The 20,064-nt window shown below is 29.6% G+C and overlaps 1 protein-coding gene across 2 annotated transcripts in view; it reads right to left on the reverse strand.

Annotated features, from left to right (window-relative positions):
• Positions 1-19,728, reverse strand: part of LOC107451020 (AP-3 complex subunit delta-1) — a 72,723-nt gene extending 52,995 nt beyond the window's left edge. The window contains exons 1-8 of one of the 2 annotated variants that reach the window (XM_016066984.5): positions 19,464-19,728; positions 16,138-16,233; positions 14,860-14,940; positions 14,050-14,130; positions 11,859-11,966; positions 8,289-8,418; positions 5,475-5,614; positions 1,329-1,402 (exon numbers count right to left, since the gene is read on the reverse strand). In XM_016066984.5, the coding sequence (XP_015922470.1) occupies positions 1,329-1,402; positions 5,475-5,614; positions 8,289-8,418; positions 11,859-11,966; positions 14,050-14,130; positions 14,860-14,940; positions 16,138-16,233; positions 19,464-19,559 (806 nt within the window). In that variant the 5' untranslated portion in view covers positions 19,560-19,728. Of the gene's footprint in view, positions 1-1,328; positions 1,403-1,926; positions 2,001-5,474; positions 5,615-8,288; positions 8,419-11,858; positions 11,967-14,049; positions 14,131-14,859; positions 14,941-16,137; positions 16,234-19,463 lie in introns of both variants that reach the window. The other variant, XM_071187639.2, reaches the window with a different exon arrangement.
• Between the last annotated feature and the right edge of the window lie 336 nt (positions 19,729-20,064).

The raw sequence follows: 20,064 nt of genomic DNA on the forward strand, positions 1-20,064 counted from the left end.
CATTGATATTTGTCCCAAATTCAGTAATATGACAAAAAAAGGTAGAGAGCCTCTAATCGATCTGAGTAAAAAGACATCATACATCATTCTTGCAGATTTTTTTAAATAAATATAGAAATAAACAATTCAAATTATCTTTCAATTCAAATCAGCCTTTTTTTTTTTGCAATCTAAATCTGAGTTTCTACTAACAGACTAATGGCTGAATTTAATTAACAACTTTTACACAAAATAATCACTTGGACTAAAATAAATATTAATTATAAAAAAGTATTCAATCCTTATCTTTTTGTTATGTATTATGTTTTTCGTTTGGCATAATTTTACAATAAACTATAAAAGTCTGACAACAATATGAAAAATTACTTTTCAAACAAACAAACAAAAAGTAATAGGAATAACAGTTAAACAAGCCCTTTTATAATTGTAGAGGTTCCTCTCATTTGATAAATTTTAGACTTATACTAATTTATACTCATGCTTTTAAAAGAAATTTTATGCAGTCTTAACTTTAAATAGTGTTTCATTCAGAGTTTTCACTTTGTTTAAAAAAATTCCAACTTCATGTTGAAAATCGTATACTGTTGGGAATAAAATAAATCACACACACTGTTGGGAAATAAATAAATCTAGAATGGGGATCAAAGTTTAAATCATAACCATGAAATAGACATAAAACTAATTTGAGTTTGATTTATAATTTTTAAAACTTTTTTCAAGATTTTAAGTCGCACTATTTTCCTTATATTTCTTCACCTTATAAAGACTTAAAAACAGGTAATTTACCACATTGGAATCACTTTGCCAGAATTCGAGCTTAAATTCTAAAAGAATTTATAAAAAACTGAAACCTATTACCAATAATAAAAGTGTTTGAAAAATTAGATTTATCATATGGTATAACTTTATATAAACATTGTTCATCAAATAGAAAATTTTTATTTAAAAAATTGGCATGCTAAAATGAGTAAATTTAAAAGAAAATTATATGAGAAATAACTTTTATAATTTATATTCACTAGATAACTGTAGCAATTTCACAAAAAACTCATGAAAGATTTTTTTTAAGAAAACACTTACAGTGGTGATCTGGAACAAAAAAAGACAATATATAATAATGAAGAATTCATGCTTCATGAACACAATTTATACATAGCTCAAATAGTTTATATGCAGAGAATAAATTTTTATTAGCTAAAATTATAATAAGAAGCACAACTAGCAGCAAAATAAAAAATAATAACAGTCAAAATATATATCATTGCAAAATTAAAATAATAATTGCAATAATTAAAAAAACATGCAAATACAAACTTAAAAGCATTTACCTGTGGATTAAATTAGTGAGTGGTTCAATCAACTTTTTACCCAGTCTAGGTTCTAGAGGAGTCAGGGCACCAAACTGCAAAAGGGGGAAACCTATTAGAAGGTTTTACTATACTCTGACCCCTACTGGACAAACGACAAAGAACTTATCCCAATAACAGTCTAAGACTATGAAACATGATACTTTGGGGGAAATTTCATATTAATAATTACCATTTTAGGAAAATCATATCTGCATTGCATTATACAGTACAAGAGATCACCAAATAAGGGAACAAAAAAACAATAGAAAAAGCAGATATGCTATAAATAATAATTTTACTTTTTTTGCATACTGATAAATAAAATGAAACAAAGCAACAAGAAAAGCTAGCATCTATACAAATGAAATAAAAATGCAGTCAAATGCAGTGCATTTACGACAAACACAAACCAATCTGATAAATTAATTAAATGTAAAGAAGAGTTGTTGAAAAAAAACAATAGAAGATAGAAGTAATATGAAAAAGCATGCACACCAAGTTTCATAACAATGAGTGCGTGGTAAAAGCGAAAGATAACGAAATGAAAAAGGATGTCATTGGAAAGATATTTCATTACCTGCGAATTATATTAATGAGAGGTTGACTCAATTTTCGACCCAGTCTGGGTTCAATGTAGGTCAGAACAGCAAACTGGAAGAGGGAGAGAATGACTGAGGAGAGTGGAATTGGAAAAGACATTCACACATGCCCAGAGCAGAAGGGACAGCAAAACATGCATATAGATATGCGAACTAAATGTTAAAGTATTAATAACATAGTACAGCAGACGATATACAAGTATGATGCAAAAAGCTCTTACATTTATTTAAATGTAATTTTGAAAAACCTTTTTTAAAGATCTAATGATTTTAATAGATAATACAAATTATTATATTAAATAATAAAAACAAAATTGAGTTTAAGACATGGGAAGTAAAATTCAGTAGAATTTTTATCAAAAGCAACTGATATGATGCAAAATAATGAGAAAAAAAAATTCTATCGTCAACTAAATATTATAATTCAAAATTAAATGAAAAAAATCAAACAACAGTTTAGTGATTAAAAGAAATAAGATTAATTATATACATATCATTGAATAAACATTCCAGAGAAAATATTCAAGAAAAGTACTTAATTAAATCATACACAAAACAATAAAAACTTTTGAAGTTTCTTTAGTAATACAATTTTGTTATTAAATTTCAAGGTCAGTTGGATTAATTATGGAAACAGATCAAATTTCTGAATGAAAATTGTTTCGAACAACTCAAAAAAAAAAGGTTTTTTAAGAACAGCCACAGGCCAAATTAATGCTTTAAAAATATTAAAAATTAGCCAGTTAAGTAAAAGCCGGTATAGTTGCAAAATCAAAATGAAGAAAAACTGCTGTTAAGAATGAAACACAATTCATTTATCTTGAATATACTACTTAAAAATTATAAATTATGATAATTTACATCCAACTATATTGTAATTAATATTTATAAAAATTATTACAAAGAAAATAAGTGCCTATTGAAATAAAGCTATTAGAAAGTAAAGTAACACAATATACACCAATATTTTTCAAACAATTCTTAGGGAAACACAAAATAAACATCACATGAATATGTAAATGTTCCATAATACAAAGTAAAGCAAAAGTTTGTAATTAAATTTAATACAGAGCAATACAATAGATGGATTTTCAAAATGTCAGGTAAAGTGCTTTAGATTCATTAACTGAATTCAGGGTTTTATAATATATGGGCAGGAAGAAGTACACTAAAACCAAACTGCATTACTAAATCAATGTAAATATATCAAATGGTGGCAAAAACTCAGTGTATTAAAAAAGTGAAGAAGACTCGGTAAAGTAAGAAACTGCTTTAAAATTTTGCTGTGGTAATTTCTGGTAGAAAGATTACACCATCATACATGGCATTTTTAAACATTTTTTTATATTTTTAGATCAGGACCCTTAAGTAACAAAAAGTTTTAGCCAAAAAGCAAATACTGCACCACTTAAAATGAACTCCACTTCACTTTTCTTATTTCTGCCTTCACAAAGTTGACGCTTAATTAATTGCATAATTGCAAATATTTCCGAAATTAGGAAACTATTCGCAGTTACTCAGTTAAAGACAATGTAATCACTATGAAAAATAAATGAAAGTAAAATTTCGATTGATGCATGGAATGAAAAGATCTTTTCTAATTTGCGAACAATTTGAAAATAAAATATTTACAATCAAAATTTAGATAAAGGGAAAAAGAGAAACATATCGCTCCAATTTAATTATTTTAAAAATAATTTCTGATTTCATAACACATTTGTCGACTAGTTGCAAAGATCACCATTAATCACAAACTTGTCTTATCAAGCCATATTTTAATAAAAACAAAAATAATAGTTAAAAATAAGGAGATAATACAACTTTCAGAGCAAAAAATCTGACATTGGTTTACAATGTCAAAATCTTCTAAAAACATTTATGTTTTAATAAATCCACAGTAATCTAGAAATTCTTGCACAAAGCTTGCGGGAAAATGAAATCATTCTATATGCTGCACCTTCAGATATCCCACATATGGTGATAATTTAATATTTAAATATAGATAGGCCACAGCCTATCTAGTGGAAATTACTGTAATTCATTGCAACCAATTTCAAATATAAAAATGATTAAATTGAACACAGCATAAACACACAAACAAATTTTTAATACACTGAATAACAAATGGGTAAAATATTATTGCCACAACAATTTTACTTCAATGATATAGATTTTGTTCTTGAAAATAGCACTTGGTACACACTGACAACTCCTGCAATTTTAAAATTTTTCTAACAAACCTGGGATCTTTAACCAAGATTAGACTTTTAACTGGATATACTACAAACTTTTGCCTCATTTGATGTATGAATACCATACGTAGAATATATCACATTAAGACTATACTCTATTTTTAAACTTTAAAAAAAAAATGAATGTTGTTTAGAATGAAAGTTCTAAATTGAAAAAATGAAAGGGAGAATTATTTTTTGACTGCTTATGAATTGCTTAACATGATTTATAGGATGAATTTGATGTTTAACTTAACTCCAATAAAATTTTCTGATGAATTTTCAGTTTTTATGCATAGATTTAAAAAAAAAATCAGTAATAATATTTTTATCTTCTAAACAAACCAAAAAATCACTTATATTAGAAAGTCTTGTTTCTAGCTCGTTGTACTAGCTAAGTGTTGCAACACATAAATAAATAGATGACAAAACTATTTACATTTCATTTTCAATTTAACAAGATGAAATTTAAAAGTCATACATTATCAAGCCTACTTTGAACGCCATATTAATGAAGCATAATTTGTTAGTGAACTTCACTTTAATATTTTTTATGTTTACATTGACCTTAAAATTAGCATAGCAAAACAAGTGCCAAAATAATTTTTCCTAAATTTAACAAACAAATGCAGTGAATTCTGTTTAATTAGAACTGTTTAATTAGATAAACAGTTCTAATTAAAAAGAATTCACCACATTAGTTTGATTGTTGTATTTGTTCTGTTTCATTAGATAATTCAAAATATTAGATAATCTGAAAAAAACAACACTTGTCCTATAACCTATGAACTCATACTAAAAATAATTTATTGTACTGTAGGAATGTTTATATAAATATTCAGATTGCTCAAAGCAAGCGTGTGAAGATTTGATTTTATAAGGTACGCATGAAAAAAGTCAGAACTAAATTTATGGTTTCACAATTATATTACTACAGTTTAAGTAAGTTTTCTGAAAAAAGTCATAGTAATGAAAAACATTTATTTAAATTATAACATTAAAAGCATCTGTGAAAAATTAAATAGTTAAAATAACTTTTCTTTCTTTACAAGTTTTAATGAGAATTTTTTTCATACAAGATATATGGGGGGGGAGGGGAAAGTTTACTTAAATAATACACTAAAACATTTTACTGTATTATTTTTAAGGCAGAACACTTTAAAAATTATTTTATATTCTTCCAAAAAAACTCGCATAAATATACTAACTAAATCAAACTCTGCACAGTAAAATAATATAAATAAAAACAAAAACATAGAGAGAAACTCGGCAACCTGTAACTTAAACCAACTCACCAACTTTATAATTTTGATAAGCATCCAGTTGTTTGAAGAACTTGTCATTAACTTAAAAAATACAGGAGCTAATGAAAGATAGTTTTTAGGATTTTTTCGAGCCAGTTCACATATAACATTAACAGCTGCAGACTGAACACCTAGAAAAAATTTTTATAATGATGAATTAAGAAAATGCTATTAGTAAAACAAAAAGGTATTAAACCTAATTTTGTACTCTACCAGATATGATGTGTGGAAGTAATAAACTTTCATGACAATAATTAAATGAAACTTAGGGCAATTTTTTAACGCAGTTTAATAAAATCTTGATCACTCATTCGAAAATCATGTTTCACGGTTAATGTGCTTATGGTTTATACCAGGGGGGGCCAACCTGCGGCTCTTTGGTAGATTATTTGTGGCTCTTGATAAATTAACCTGAGTCACCCTTTCCTTTTTGTGCTATTATATTTTTAAAAATTATTATCGTTCCGGATGTGTTTCAAAATGTCTTTTAAATTACTGACAACAAAAAGACTAAGTGCAATGTTGTAACAAATCGCATTTCCGTCCAAGTTAAGAATGATATGACTCGTCGAAAGCTGCGCGAACGAACATAAACAGTAGTGTAATCGACCAATGCAATAGATTTCAATATTCGGAAAAACGTACTTAAATTAATCATTTTATTCCACGTTAAAATTCGTGAAATCCAAACACTGATCAATATTAACTAACTAGCATCTCAAAGAAATACTGAGAAGTGCTGTCACCAATTATTCACCAAATTTTAAAGAATTATCAAGAAAAATGCGTTTAATTTTTAATATTTAAATTTAATACACATATTTTGTACTTTTACTTATATGTTTTCAACAAATATAATTTCCGTAAAAAAAAAATGTTTAATACCTTTTAAATACATATTTAATACGAGGGTTGTTTTTTTTTTCAACCTCCGATGGGCTGTAAAGAAAAGACCGGTCAATATAAAAAAAAGATTTTATCACCAAAACTTATGTACAATACAACTTATTTCTCTACATAATCACCTTGACGATTTAAGCATTTGTCATATCTGTGAACAAGCTTTGCAATACCCTCTTCATAAAATGTAGCCGCCAATGATTGAAAGTGAGTTGTGACGGTTTCTTTGAGCTCCACGTCAGTTTGGAAGCGCTGCCCTCCAAGCCACTGCTTCAGTTCAGGGAAAAGATGATAATCACTCGGTGCTAGGTCGGGACTGTATGGTGGGTGATCGAAAATGTCCCATTGAAATTGCTGAAGGAGTCGTTGGGTTACACGAGCGCTGTGGGGACGGGCATTGTCCTGTATCAGAACAATTCCAGAAGTCAGATTGCCTCTTCGTTTGTTTTGAATAGCTCTCCGTAAGCGTCGCAAAGTTTCACAATATAAATCTGCATTAATTGTTGTTCCAGGCTGCATAAACTCCACAAGCAACACACCTTTTTGGTCCCAAAAAACAGTTGCCATAATCTTATGGCTGTTGAAGGTTCGTTTGAATTTTGTGGGTCTCGTTGGAGAGTTTGTGTGCATCCATTGTTGTGATTGTCGTTTCGTTTCGGGCGTGTCAAATTGAACCCATGTCTCATCACCTGTCACAATGGATTTCAAAAAATCTTCTCCATCAGTATTGTAACGGTCAAGAAAATCCAAAGCTGCACCCATTCGGCGAGTTTTGTGGTTGTCAGTCAACATCCTTGGGACCCAGCGAGCGCAAACTTTTCTGTAGTGCAACCGTTCAGTAACGATAGAGTACAGGGCAGATCTTGAAACACCTGGAAATTTCATCGATAATTCACTTATGGTGAACCTTCGAGTTTCCCTAACCGCTTTGTCAACGCGCTGAACAATGTCGTCTGTGGCGACAGACTTGCGTCCTTGACCGCCTTCGTCATGAATATCAGTTCGGCCATCTTTAAATTTTCGGCACCATTCACGAACAACGCCATCACTCATAAAGGTGTCTCCATACACTCGACTCATTCTTCGATGAATTTCCGCTGCACTGTTCCCTTCTGCCTGCAAGAAACGGATAACAGCTCGCAATTCACAGTTGGCGAGAGAATCAATAGCGACAGCCATGTTTATGTGACTGCAACTCAACTGGAAATGACCTGTTGGAATCGGCATTACAGAGCGTTTGTGCGGGGAAGATGCGCAGTCGCCTACTGCGCACACCAATCACCTGCTGCATTCCTGGCCATCATACTGTGCAATCGGAGGTTGAAAAAAAAACAACCCTCGTACATATTTTAATACATATTTTCAAATTTAGAAAAATGGTTCGACTATCAAGGATCTTGGCCACCCCTGGTTTATACATTGACAAGTCTATAAATTATAAATTTTCAATATTCCTCTCAACAGAAATATACAAAAAATATTTTCTTGTTTATTTTCTTTTTAAAGAAAAGATATGCCAGAACATTAAACTGTAACTAAAAATCAACAACATTGTATTCATTTGACATCTTTTCAAAACATTAAGAAACACATCTTAAAAAATTTTATGCAGTTATTTCTTGGAAAATTTAAAATATTTATTGCTTAGATCTTTAATTACAATTAAGAAGTTTGATAATATATTATAATTAAATAAGAAATTTTTCCTAATTTACCCAGTTGAAAAACTTGTGATCCTTCTTTAAGTTAAACTTTATATCGAAAAGCTTTCCTATCAATTTTTTCATATAGAAAATTTATTTCACTTCATTTGAAATATATGATGGAAAACATAATCAAAATTAGTACTTATGAGGTTTATAAGCAAAGCAAGATTGAAATCAGCAGAAATATAGTAATATTTACCAGGATCAGGATCTTCAAGCTTCTCTTTTAAACGAGGGAAAGCAGGACGTAAAGCTTCAGGAAACTTCAAAAATATCTTATACATAAGCAAAATAGCCTTTTTTCTTAAATAGGGTTTTGTAGAGGAAAGCTGTTATAAAATAAAGCTATAAGCCAAATGATATAACAATCATACAAAACATTATTCAAGATACAGATGAATTCCTCATTAATAGATGATAAAAAAATTTAAATTTTAATATTCAAGATTCTGAAAAATAGATTTGGATAACAGATCCAACTTTAAACTGGTTTCTTTCCCATAAGAACAAGTAAGTTATTGTTTTTTAATTTTTTAAAATTTATTGCACTTTTAACCTCTTTTTACAAAGAATTTTTTCATATTTTTGCCCTCATGCTTGAGAGCAAATGAGCAATGACAAAACCTCCAATATGAAAACCATTTGTGTAAAAAGATTAAAGAATGTTCAAAATTTAATTTAGAAAAAGGCATATTTATTTCATTTTGTTCAAAAAATTAATACAGTGATCAAAATACACCTTTAATAATTTTCTTCCTGAACAAATAAATTAAGTGATACAGTATAACCTCATAAATTCCAACTGCTCGGGGAAATTGAAAAATCTAGATTTTTGATACACTACTTTTAAATCAATAGAGATTTTAAATCAATAGAGATTTTAAAGTTATAGGCCTACATTATTATAAAAACATATGTAAGATTCCATAAATCAATGTGGTTTTTCATTCATTATTTCTGCAGTAATTCTTTGAATTTCGAAGAAGTTTTTATAAGTTGGATATTACGGCACGTGAATATTGAGATGAGCAATTGAGTCATAGTTTTTCGTGCTTTAAATAGGGGAAAATTAAATCAGAAATTAGGGTAGTCTTATGGTTTGAATTTCTAAAAGTTATTTCATTTTTTCTACATTGTTTTTAAAATCTTGACATTTTTAATAGAATATTACAACATGTGAAATTAAAATCACACACTTAAATAACCACTTTTTGACTAGCTCAATTACCTCTTCATGTCTTGTTTTTATTACACTGGTGTGCAAAACTTAAGCAACAAGTGCGTTTTTTGTCATAACTCTACAAGAAATCATCCGATTGACATGAAATTTGAATATGATGCACATTATTTTGTACTTAAATGATGGTAAAAGAATAATGGCGCAGAAATTAATATAAAACTTAAAGTAGGGTATGGAACAAAAAAGGCTTTATTTGACATATAGTGGCGTTACACATGATTGCCTGAAGAAGCGTAAGTACAACTGGTATAGTATGGGCAAGTAATAGTTCCCTAGTATGGGATATGCCCTCCCCTTACTGTAATTGTTGCTTGGCATCGTCTCTCCATGCTAAGCACCAGATTATCCAGGAGTTCTTGGGGTAAACGTCTCCACTTAACGCATCTTTCTGCTGATAGGTGTTACCAGGAGGATACTGTCATGTCGCAAGACGTCTCCCTAATGCATCCCACACATGCTCTATGGGATTTAGATCTGGAGAGTAAGCTGGTCAATCCATTCGTGTGATATCTTCACTTTCCAGTAGCCCTTGAACATTAGCAGTACTGTTTGGCCGGGCATTGTTATCCATAAAAATGAAGTCTGGTCCAATGGCCCCTCGGAACAGATGCACATGGGGTAGGATTACCTCATTACGGTAGTGGTCTCCAGTTACAGAACCTCGGTCGAATATCTGAAGCTCAGTCCGCCCGTTCAACATAATGCCACCCCAGACGGCAACTCCAGGACCACCGTAACGATCTCTCTCCACGATGTTATTGGGATGAAATCAAGCTCCAACCTCTCTCCAGATCAACTGACGTTGAGAATCGCTTGTAGCACTAAAACGACTCTCATCTGTGAAGAGGACGCGACTCCATCGATGAGGTGTCCAGGTTTGGTGTTCTCTGCACCACTCTAAACGGTGCCGCCGATGGCTAACTCTTAAAGGTATGCAGTGTTCAGGACGTCTAGCAAATAAGCTACCTTTGTGGAGGCGTCTGGCCACTGTAAATCTTGATACTTGTCATCCTGTGGCTGTGCACAATTGCTGAGATATGGCGCTCGCTGACTGAAAACGGTTTCTTTTCGCCTGGAGGACAATATAATGGTCATCTCTTAGTGTTGTTTTCCTTGGACGGCCACCACCAACCTTCCGAACAGCTGTACCAGTAGTTTTAAAGGCATTCCAAGCACGAGAAACAACACTTTTGTTGATCCCGAACTCTTTGGCGACACTGGTGACACTACGCCCCTCCTCACGATTCCCAATCATTCTTCCTCGAGTCAAGTCGTCTAAATGATTTCTTGAAGACATGTTTTTTACAAAACAAATCACTTGCACTTGCAGCGAATGTCTTTAACTACGGTGCTCTTCATCCTTTTATCACAGCTTTGACCTGCGCGCGCCGACCCACAAGGTTTACGTACACTTACATCACCTACGACGTTTTATTTCTAAAATTTGCATACAAATAATCTTTCTACTGAATTATGTGCATATTATACTGCAATTTCATGGCTATCTTATACTTTGTTGGGGAGCTGTGGCCGAAAAACCACTTGTTGCTTAGGTTTTGCACACCAGTGTAGTATAATAGCATTAGGACACATTCTATTCATAACGATATCGTTGTAAATAACCCTCTTGGGATTTTTTTTTTTGTTTTTTAGCAGCAATAGCTACAGGTTTCTATGTAGTTTTTAAATTCGATTTTTTTTTTCTTTTATAAATCAAAATTATTGCGATTCACTAATTTCTGCATCTTGATTATAAATTAAAATTCATTCAGCTAATTTTTTTCCTGTTAAGAATTAAAAAAGATTATCCAGATATTGGACATTTTCATATTTCAGAAGTCTGGATTTTCAAGGTCACACTGTACTGTAAGACAAAAGGTATAATATGCTGCAACATGAAAGAAAATTCTGGTTCATGAAAAAATATGATTCATATTTTAATGTTCGTCATCATAAATATGGCTTTGAGCTTGAGAGTTTTCAGATTTTTAAAAAAATTCATCATCATCTGGTATTCTCAAATTTTTAATATAATTTTTCATGATTTATTTTTATTTATCATATAAATACAGAAAAACAATTAAGTAATTATTAACAGTTAAAATAACATATTACTGAACTTTACATCCATGAAATATAAAAAGTGCCATCCAACTAAAAGAACTCAATAAAAGATAAATTTAAAATATTAATATTTATAAATTATGTATGGATCATTTTTAAGCTATACAAAATACTGTAAGAAATACTTACATGGAAATAGTTTCCCAGCTAAGTAAAATTATAAAGTAAAATATCGGGAGAATTTAAAAATAAATTCCTGAATGCTTATAAAAAAAAATAACATTTACTTCAGTAAAAAAATAACAAAATTTCATAAACAAAAATAATAGTTAATAAAAAAAATTCAGCAGTGTTTAACTTCAATTACAATTTTTACATAAAACTTTAAAAGAAAAATTATAATTAAGAGAAAATATAGAAAATTAATGTACAATAAATATTCAGCAAAAAATATTATCAACTTACCAATGTCATAACATCATTGGCAAGATCACGAGCAAGATCAGGAGTAACAAAACAAGAAAAGCCACTCATCGCTGTGCCAGCATCATACATGTTTTGACTATTTAAATCCTAGAAATAAAATTTAAAATTATCATCTCTGATATAAAAATCTGTCAAATTAGTAATCTAAAATTAATTTAATCCATCATGTTTGTTGAGTGCTAGATCTTAAACATTTTTTACAGTAAAATTATTGCTTAATATGTGAGCAAGTTTAGTACTTGGCTTGGAGGTGTAGACTTTAGTCCTTTAGCTGATGGTAAAAGAATATTTCATTTGCAGAATTTAATTATAATATAACCTTACTCTACAAAAACTGAGAAGGAATTGAAATTATTTGGATTTTGTCAAAATATACTTTTTCTTTTTAAGGAGATCAGGCTGTTCAAAGAGTTTGGTAATGTAAATTACTATGCAGAAAAGGTACTAATATTACGAAGTAAAGAGTACTTCTCTCAAAGTAAAGAGTAAAAAAAAATTATCATCCAGAAATTATTTTAAGAAAAGATATGATCATCCATAAATATTCTAGGAAAGAAATATTAGTCTCAATGAAGAACCTGATGCAAGAATTCAGCATTATTAACAAGTCAGAATGAGCTATCGCAAATTAAAAAATTTGTCTCAAATCTTATAAGTGTTCATAAATTCCAGCACAGTATAAAAAGAAATAAGAACACACATATGCAAAGATGACATAACTTTGTCGAACCAACTTGTAAAAGAATTGTAAGCAAATTGTTTTCATGAACAATAAATTATCCATCATAAAATAAGAGCATGATCGTTGAAATCAATTAATACTGGTCCAAGAATTGATGCACCAGCAGATAAATTGTTCCCACACATTTTGCTGCTGTTAAGCATGCAGTAGTAGGTAAAAGAATTACACTAAAAGGTTTAGGTGTAGAGTATATTTATTACACTATTTTTGAAATATACATAGGTGAAGAGTATATTTATTACACTATTATTGAAGTATATATTAAACTGTTAATAAGTAGAGTGTAGAATGTAGGGTTCTTACACTATAATTAAGTTATATATTTATTATACTAGGGTGTAATTATGGCATTCTTGGTTAGTTGGATTAAATAGTTAAAATTTTATTGCTAATTTTAAAGAAATTCCATTTAAATTTAATAAAGACTTAATTAAAAAAAAAACGAATTAAGTTTAATTTTTTTTATATCTACAGATTTTTACTCATACGAATTTAACTCTCTTTCAAGTAAACTGGAAAGAAAATTTCTTTTTACAAATGAGAATTGCAAAATTTAAAAAGAAAATTTCAAAATTTATAAAAATGATTTATAAAAAATGAGTGTGCCTTAGAAATGTTACAGCTATTAAAAATATTGTTTAATGTAAACTCAATAATTTGATTGACTGAATTGCAAGTATATTTGAAGTAATTTTGAAATTATAAATGAGATATTTAAAGGCATACATAATATTTAAAGACATACAATTACTTGAATTTACACACTTTTCAAAATTAATTATTTAATTACTCTTATTCAATTCAAAAAGTCATGACATATGATCAACAAAAATGTAAGGAAAGGTTTAAAAATAATTTATGAAAAAGATAATGAAATGAATTTCTCCATTTCATATAATCATATGAGTTACGCATTTATTAATTGGAAATATTCAAGTAGAATGCTTTATTTACAGGATTGCCATTTACTATGCTTTTTGTTAACTATTTTATACAGTGGCAAATAAGCAAAAACTGAAGCTTTCAAAAGTTTTGGTTACTTTGCCAAGATTTTGAAAGCCTCACCCCAAAAGAACTTAAACAAAGTGGCTTTTTATATGAACTTTTGAATTATTCACACAAAGTGATGTGAAAAATAGCTTTAAATCTAATTTAATAAACAAAGAATCATTCATACATTTTAAAACATGAATTTTGCTAACACCAGAAGAAATTTTTCACAAAATGAAGAAAGTTGCCCTCTCAGCATTTAAATAGAAAGAAATTACTGGTAAAAGTTAAATTTAAATAGATAATTTGTGAGCAATTTTATTTATTTGCAATTATTCTTGATACATCATGTTTTCATATTGCCTCCAAACAAATGTGGTATAATGAAGAGTTACTATACTAAAACCTGTTAAAAACAGTAGTTTTTTCAAACTTTACCTTTCTTATCATATTTGTGGTTAACATAAGAACTTCAGTTTCTTCATGAAAACTTTGTGAAGCTGCTAAATAACCAATTCTCTGAAAAATAAATGTATAAATATGATTCAGTTTTCTATTAAAAGTTAAAATGTACAAAATGAAAAACTATTTGTAAGCTCATTATGTATATATAATTGTGTAAAAAATAATTTTCTTGATACAAATTTTACTACATGATTAATGAACTGGCTAAAGACCTTGATATTTTTGACATGTCTATTGACATTTAAAAAAAAAAAATTATAAATGTTTTATCATTACAACAATTTTCTTTTCTTCTAATTGTACACTACTATAATTATAATTTTTATTTACAGTATATTTCTACATTAAAAAATCAAATCATAAAATTGTGATTTAAATTGCTTTTTTTAATAATTTGATTTATATAGCAGACACCATACTTAGAATGATAACAATAAATCTAAGACAAATTTAATGTCTGCAATTAACTAAATTATAAGTATGTTAACTTGTTATAATTAAACATATTTATGGCTAGACTAATTAATCAAATTGCAAATATATATTACTGATTTGCAAAGTACTTCAACCTCTAAACTAGTTAATACAATAAAATAACATTTTATTAAAGAAAATTTTCAAAAATGAAAATAATCTCTACTGAAATGTTTTTTATTCTCTCAAGAAAAAATAAACAGTCAAAAATAAACTTAATATTAAAGTAAAATATCGGAACTTTTTTAAGAAAAAAATCTAATAATACAAATTCAAACATAATGAAATAATATACAACAAAATACTTACCTTAAACGTAAATTTAGTAGAGCTCATAACTTCGATAACATTAAAAGCTGCCCAGCTGATATCATATCCAAGCATTTGAAGCTAAAATAATACAATCAAAATTCATTACGGAGTATGAAATTTTCAAGTAAAAATATACTCTTTCTACAGTAATTGCTTTTATTTTATCAATACTCATTGGCCTCTCTGTACACAAAAAAAATCACTTTTTAACTAACTTTTTAAAGCATTTATAAACATATCTGTTTAATAAAGTAAAATAAATTTAAAGGGTGAAAGAGAGTGAGTGAATGAATGGTAGCAGAAAAGAGAGAAAAGGCTTTGCGTTCTTAGAATGATCAAGAAGACGATTAAAAATTGATTTAGCATGAGAGTGGGTAGCTTTGTTTTCTTTTTCAGAAAAACAAAGATGGCTTCTTTCATTCCCAGTTAGTGACATAATAAAGACATGAAGAGAGAAAAAATGGATGAATGCGAATAAAGTAAAGAAATGAGCTTAGCTTCTAAGAGTCATTCAAAGCGATGAGAAATAACTAGTTAAGCATGAGGATGCATAGTTTTGTTCTCGTTTTAAGGAAAGCGAAGATAGCTTGCTTTGTTTCTGGTTAGTGATAGAAACGAAGCAAATCAGGAAACTGATGCTCTCAATGATAAGTTTCAAGATATTTTTGATAATGATTATGAATTTTCTTTTTATAGTTATGAAGATTCTGATTAAATCTTTTTTTAAATTTGCAATAAACACATCACATTAAGTCTCACTTCAGACCATGGATCTAACCTTTACCAGATGCATTTACTGGGTGGATCATCATTTTAGCTGCTCATAGATGCAAACCAGAATAGCACTTCCCTTCAATCGCTCTTATCCCACCCACCCTAAGCCTACTCTTTCTCTTCATAAAAAAAATAATAGACCTTTACTAGTAATCAGTATTTTATGGTATCCACAATAAAATGATATGCGCAGCACAGTATCAAAAGTTTGCTAGGCAAATTTTTTGTTCTATTCAAATTACACGTACAATAAAAACATAAGTATTTTCTGACTTAATCTGCAGATTTAGTTAATTCTACAGATTTAAATGCAAGATCCTTTTGAAAAATGCATATAATTTATGTTTTTTAAGTTTAAATTTTAAAATCTATATTATCATAATTTTTTTTTATCATTTGCATCTTTGGAAAATCTCCACAAACATGTTTAAAAAGAAAAAATCTTAAAATGGACCAGACTTACGTATTTTGTTCTATTAAGGAAAATAAAATAAAACTTACATATGTTAATTTTGCCACAGCATTAGCTTTTACAGATATATTTTCTTGTCTTAATTCTTCTTTTATTTCTTCGATACATTGGGCAATGTATTTAGTCTGTAATTTAAGACAAAATAGTTACAAGATATCAATACAAGTTACATTACAAATAATTAATTCAGTTAATTCATAATACAAGTTACAAGATTACTTTACATGCAAGTAAAAGGCATAACTAAGAAACAAGGGAACCAACAGATGAAGGAACAACTAATAAAGGAAACAAGTCAATTTATTACTAGCCCTTATGTATTCAATAAAAGCGTTTTTAGCTTCCAACTGCAAATTTTGTAAAAAGTGGCATAAATTTGAAATTGTTTTTCTAGGCTATGGCACCAATCTAAATAAAAGTGAAGGCCTCATGAATTTCTCTAAGCAATCTCTTCGCATTACAAAAATTAGTAAAGCTAATAGTTTGTATTTCTCAATTCAAAAATAGCTTACAGCTTTTAACCCTTTCGTACCGGATGGGACATGTGCTGTCCCAGTCTGGTTAATTTTTGATATTACAGCTGGGACAACAGATGTCCCAGTAACTGAAAAATAACTAGGACAGAAAATAACGCCCACTTTCGTCTTCAAACTGATTTTAAGGCCGTCTCATCGTTCTGAGTCCATAAATTTCTCACATCAATCGTTCCAGATCTAATCAAGCAAGCGACAACTTGCTCCGGACAGCAAATAAATATTTTCAAGTGGTAGTTTATTAACTGTGATTTTTGTGTTAATAAATTCAATTTATTAGGTTTTCAACCACCATTATTTCTAAACAATTTGAAGGCTCCTTCCTCTGATAAAGGGTCGAAATGAGTCAAAAGAGAATTTACCCTGAAAACAAGTTGAGACAGCTCGCTTATATTAGTGAGCCTTCTGAAACTAAAAACACTGCAGAGGAGCCTGGCAATGAAGTCGTTTCACCCAATCATAATGATTTGTTTAACAATGAAGTTGAGCTCCTGAACTAGAATCCACCAGCATTTTCAGGGTCCTATCCAACTAACTTGGCACCACGAATGCCACTAGTTAGTTACATCAAGGGCCAAACAAGTTTCTCAATAGGAAACGAAGCCACCGAAGTGCATTCTTACTTCAAGATCTTTCCCAAAAACTTATTCATTTACATTGCCCAATGTATGAACGAAAGTACAGAATGGAAAGAAAGAACACTTGGAAATGCGAGCAAGGAAGTCAATAAACAAAGGCCCTCTTCCTCCAAAACTATATCATCATCATCAACAACTAGACTTTCCAATGTTGGAAACCATTTCCCAATTGAAGGAAAAACGTGCAGAAGATGCGCATGGTGCGTAAAAATGAATAAAGAGGCACGCTCGAAAATAGTGTGCACCTCTTGCAACGTAGTAGCACTGTGCAAGAGCTGTTTCCAGCCCTACCCTCAAGAAACCCAGACTTTAGATAATGTTGTTCCTCCACGACTTTCAAATTTTTCAATTTTTTACCTTACTTATTTTATAACTGTTAATTTCGAAAAGTGTTTGTAAATAAATATGTTAATAAATAAAACGTTACCTAAAATAATCATCAAAATGTTAAGTAAAATGTCAATAAAAATGAGTTATTAACTCTAGAATTCCTGCCGGGACACACCCTGTCCCGAGATTTAGATGCTTTGGGCTTACGGCGGTACATATGCTGTCCCATCAATGAAGCTTCTGAAATAATTGTTATTGATGGTGTGCTGTTATGGAGACGTTTATGTGTCTCCAAGACCTTTAACCTTTTAGGCATAAAAGATATTTAATCTAATAATCGCTTGGGGGAGAAATAACTGATCCCGTCAATGAGGCGTACTCAGTCTGATTTTTCGCCGTATTGAAAGGGTTAAAGGCCTTCCTCCTGAGAAAAGAGATTTTTAAATAATATTTTATGATAGGATAGTGAAATTAAAACTGTAACATTTAGCCTTGGATTTTTTTACTAAAATTTGAAATTCATAAATATATCATTGAGTATTCTAAATTATTCTGTGATTATTTATTTTTTAGTTTCTCACATGCCACTGCAATGTTGTTGAAAAAACTTAACGCAATTATTTTCTTACCTATTTGAAAATCTTCCCTTAAGTTTGTCTAAATCATAGTTTTGACAAAAAATAGACGGGTAATAATAACATTTTCTAATGCGATAAAACCTATCAAGATAACCAAAAGTTCAAAACGTTTATACTTATTATTACTAACTACTATCAGCCACATTAGTATAAGCACATGAAACAGATCATTTGGAGTAAAAGATATTAAAATAATTTGAACTAAACACATCAGAGAAAAAAATATCAGTTTTAATAAATAACTAATCTGCCCTTTAATAAATTACTAATTATTTACTTCGTATTAATCTAATGCTAAGGAGTAAAACGTAGGGGATATTTCAATACTGTTACCTGTTCCCACCATATAACATTACCAAGACACCAAAGGATTTTTATGTAAAAAAAAATATGTATAGTGGTTTGTCCACGGGTAGCTACAGATTATGCCCTTCGAGTTGGTACCCCTCTGTAATCATTTTGTTTAAATTGCAGTAGTCACCAAGGGGATATTTTTGCATTGCAATCAATCATGTCAACTACATTCATTAACGCACCAAATAGATTTTAAACTTATAAATTGTTTTTACAAAAATGTGTAGAAGTTTGCTCAGGGGTTGCTGCGAGTTATACCATTAGAGTTAGTCCCCTTCTGGGATTTTATTTTTTTCAAGTCTCTCGTGGGCCGCTGCCCAGAAGTTGCAGAGATACATGTACTAATGCAGAAATCTTTCCCATGCATAAATAAGTCACTAAGCTCCCTTCTGGTTGGCATAAAAATAAAATGAATAAATATTAAGGACTTTTTATCACTGTTACAAGAGTGACTGTAATAATGAAAAAAAAAAATATTCTTCATTAGTAAGCTAATGATAGGAACAATATTATTAACCTAGAAACTTTAGTGGACATCAGGACAATTTGATAAATATATTGAAATATGCAAATAAATCAGGGTAAGGTATTTTATCAATCAACAAATATATTCTGAATTGATAATAAAAATATGATACGCAATAACAGAAATGGAAAATGAGAATAATTCCAAATAACACTCAATAACTTTGACAACCTAGGTAAATGACAAATTACTATTGAGCTCGATTAATAACAAATAAGTCATAAACAATTCTACATTTTTATAATAATCAGCAACATTTTTGTAAAAAAAAAACACCAAAAGTTTTCATTTTGTTTACAATCAGTTCTTGGAATGTTTAATAACAATCAATCTTACTTCATTATCTTTATTATTTCGAATACCACGAACTAAATCTGTTAAATTTTTATCAAATATCCGCTCTAAATTTCCTTTGACTTTTCGTAAAGCCATGATTTTTTTTCTTCCTATTTACTATTTAAATCAAAATTAGTTCGCCACATCCAAACATTTCAACTATTTCAGAGCGATGAACCATCATCAAATACAAAACTAACAATCACTTCATTACAGTTCAGCTGATTTGCCGACAACTTGTCATATGAGTTGATTATTTATTTATATAGGGCAGAATTGAGCGCTAGGTGTGATGGAAGAGTAACATATCATTTGCAAGCGAGTATGCGGATCTGCGGAAAAAAATTTCAGCGCTGTTCTCATTGTATACAAGAAAGTCGCATACAAGAAAAAATCGTATCTTTAAAACTTTAATTTGACCAATTTTATTCAAATTTTGTATTTTGACACAAAAAATTACATTCTTTAAAATAATATAAAAATTTGAAAACCTTAGTGGTCAAATTTTTTTCGAACATCATTAAAACAAATAATACAAAATAATAAATTATTATTAAATTAATTAATTAAATTATTATTCTCGAGATACGACGAAATACGC

Source organism: Parasteatoda tepidariorum, chromosome 11, assembly GCF_982258835.1.
Source record: "Parasteatoda tepidariorum strain Cologne lab strain chromosome 11, Ptep-v5.0, whole genome shotgun sequence".
In the NCBI taxonomy this organism is placed as follows: domain Eukaryota; kingdom Metazoa; phylum Arthropoda; class Arachnida; order Araneae; family Theridiidae; genus Parasteatoda; species Parasteatoda tepidariorum.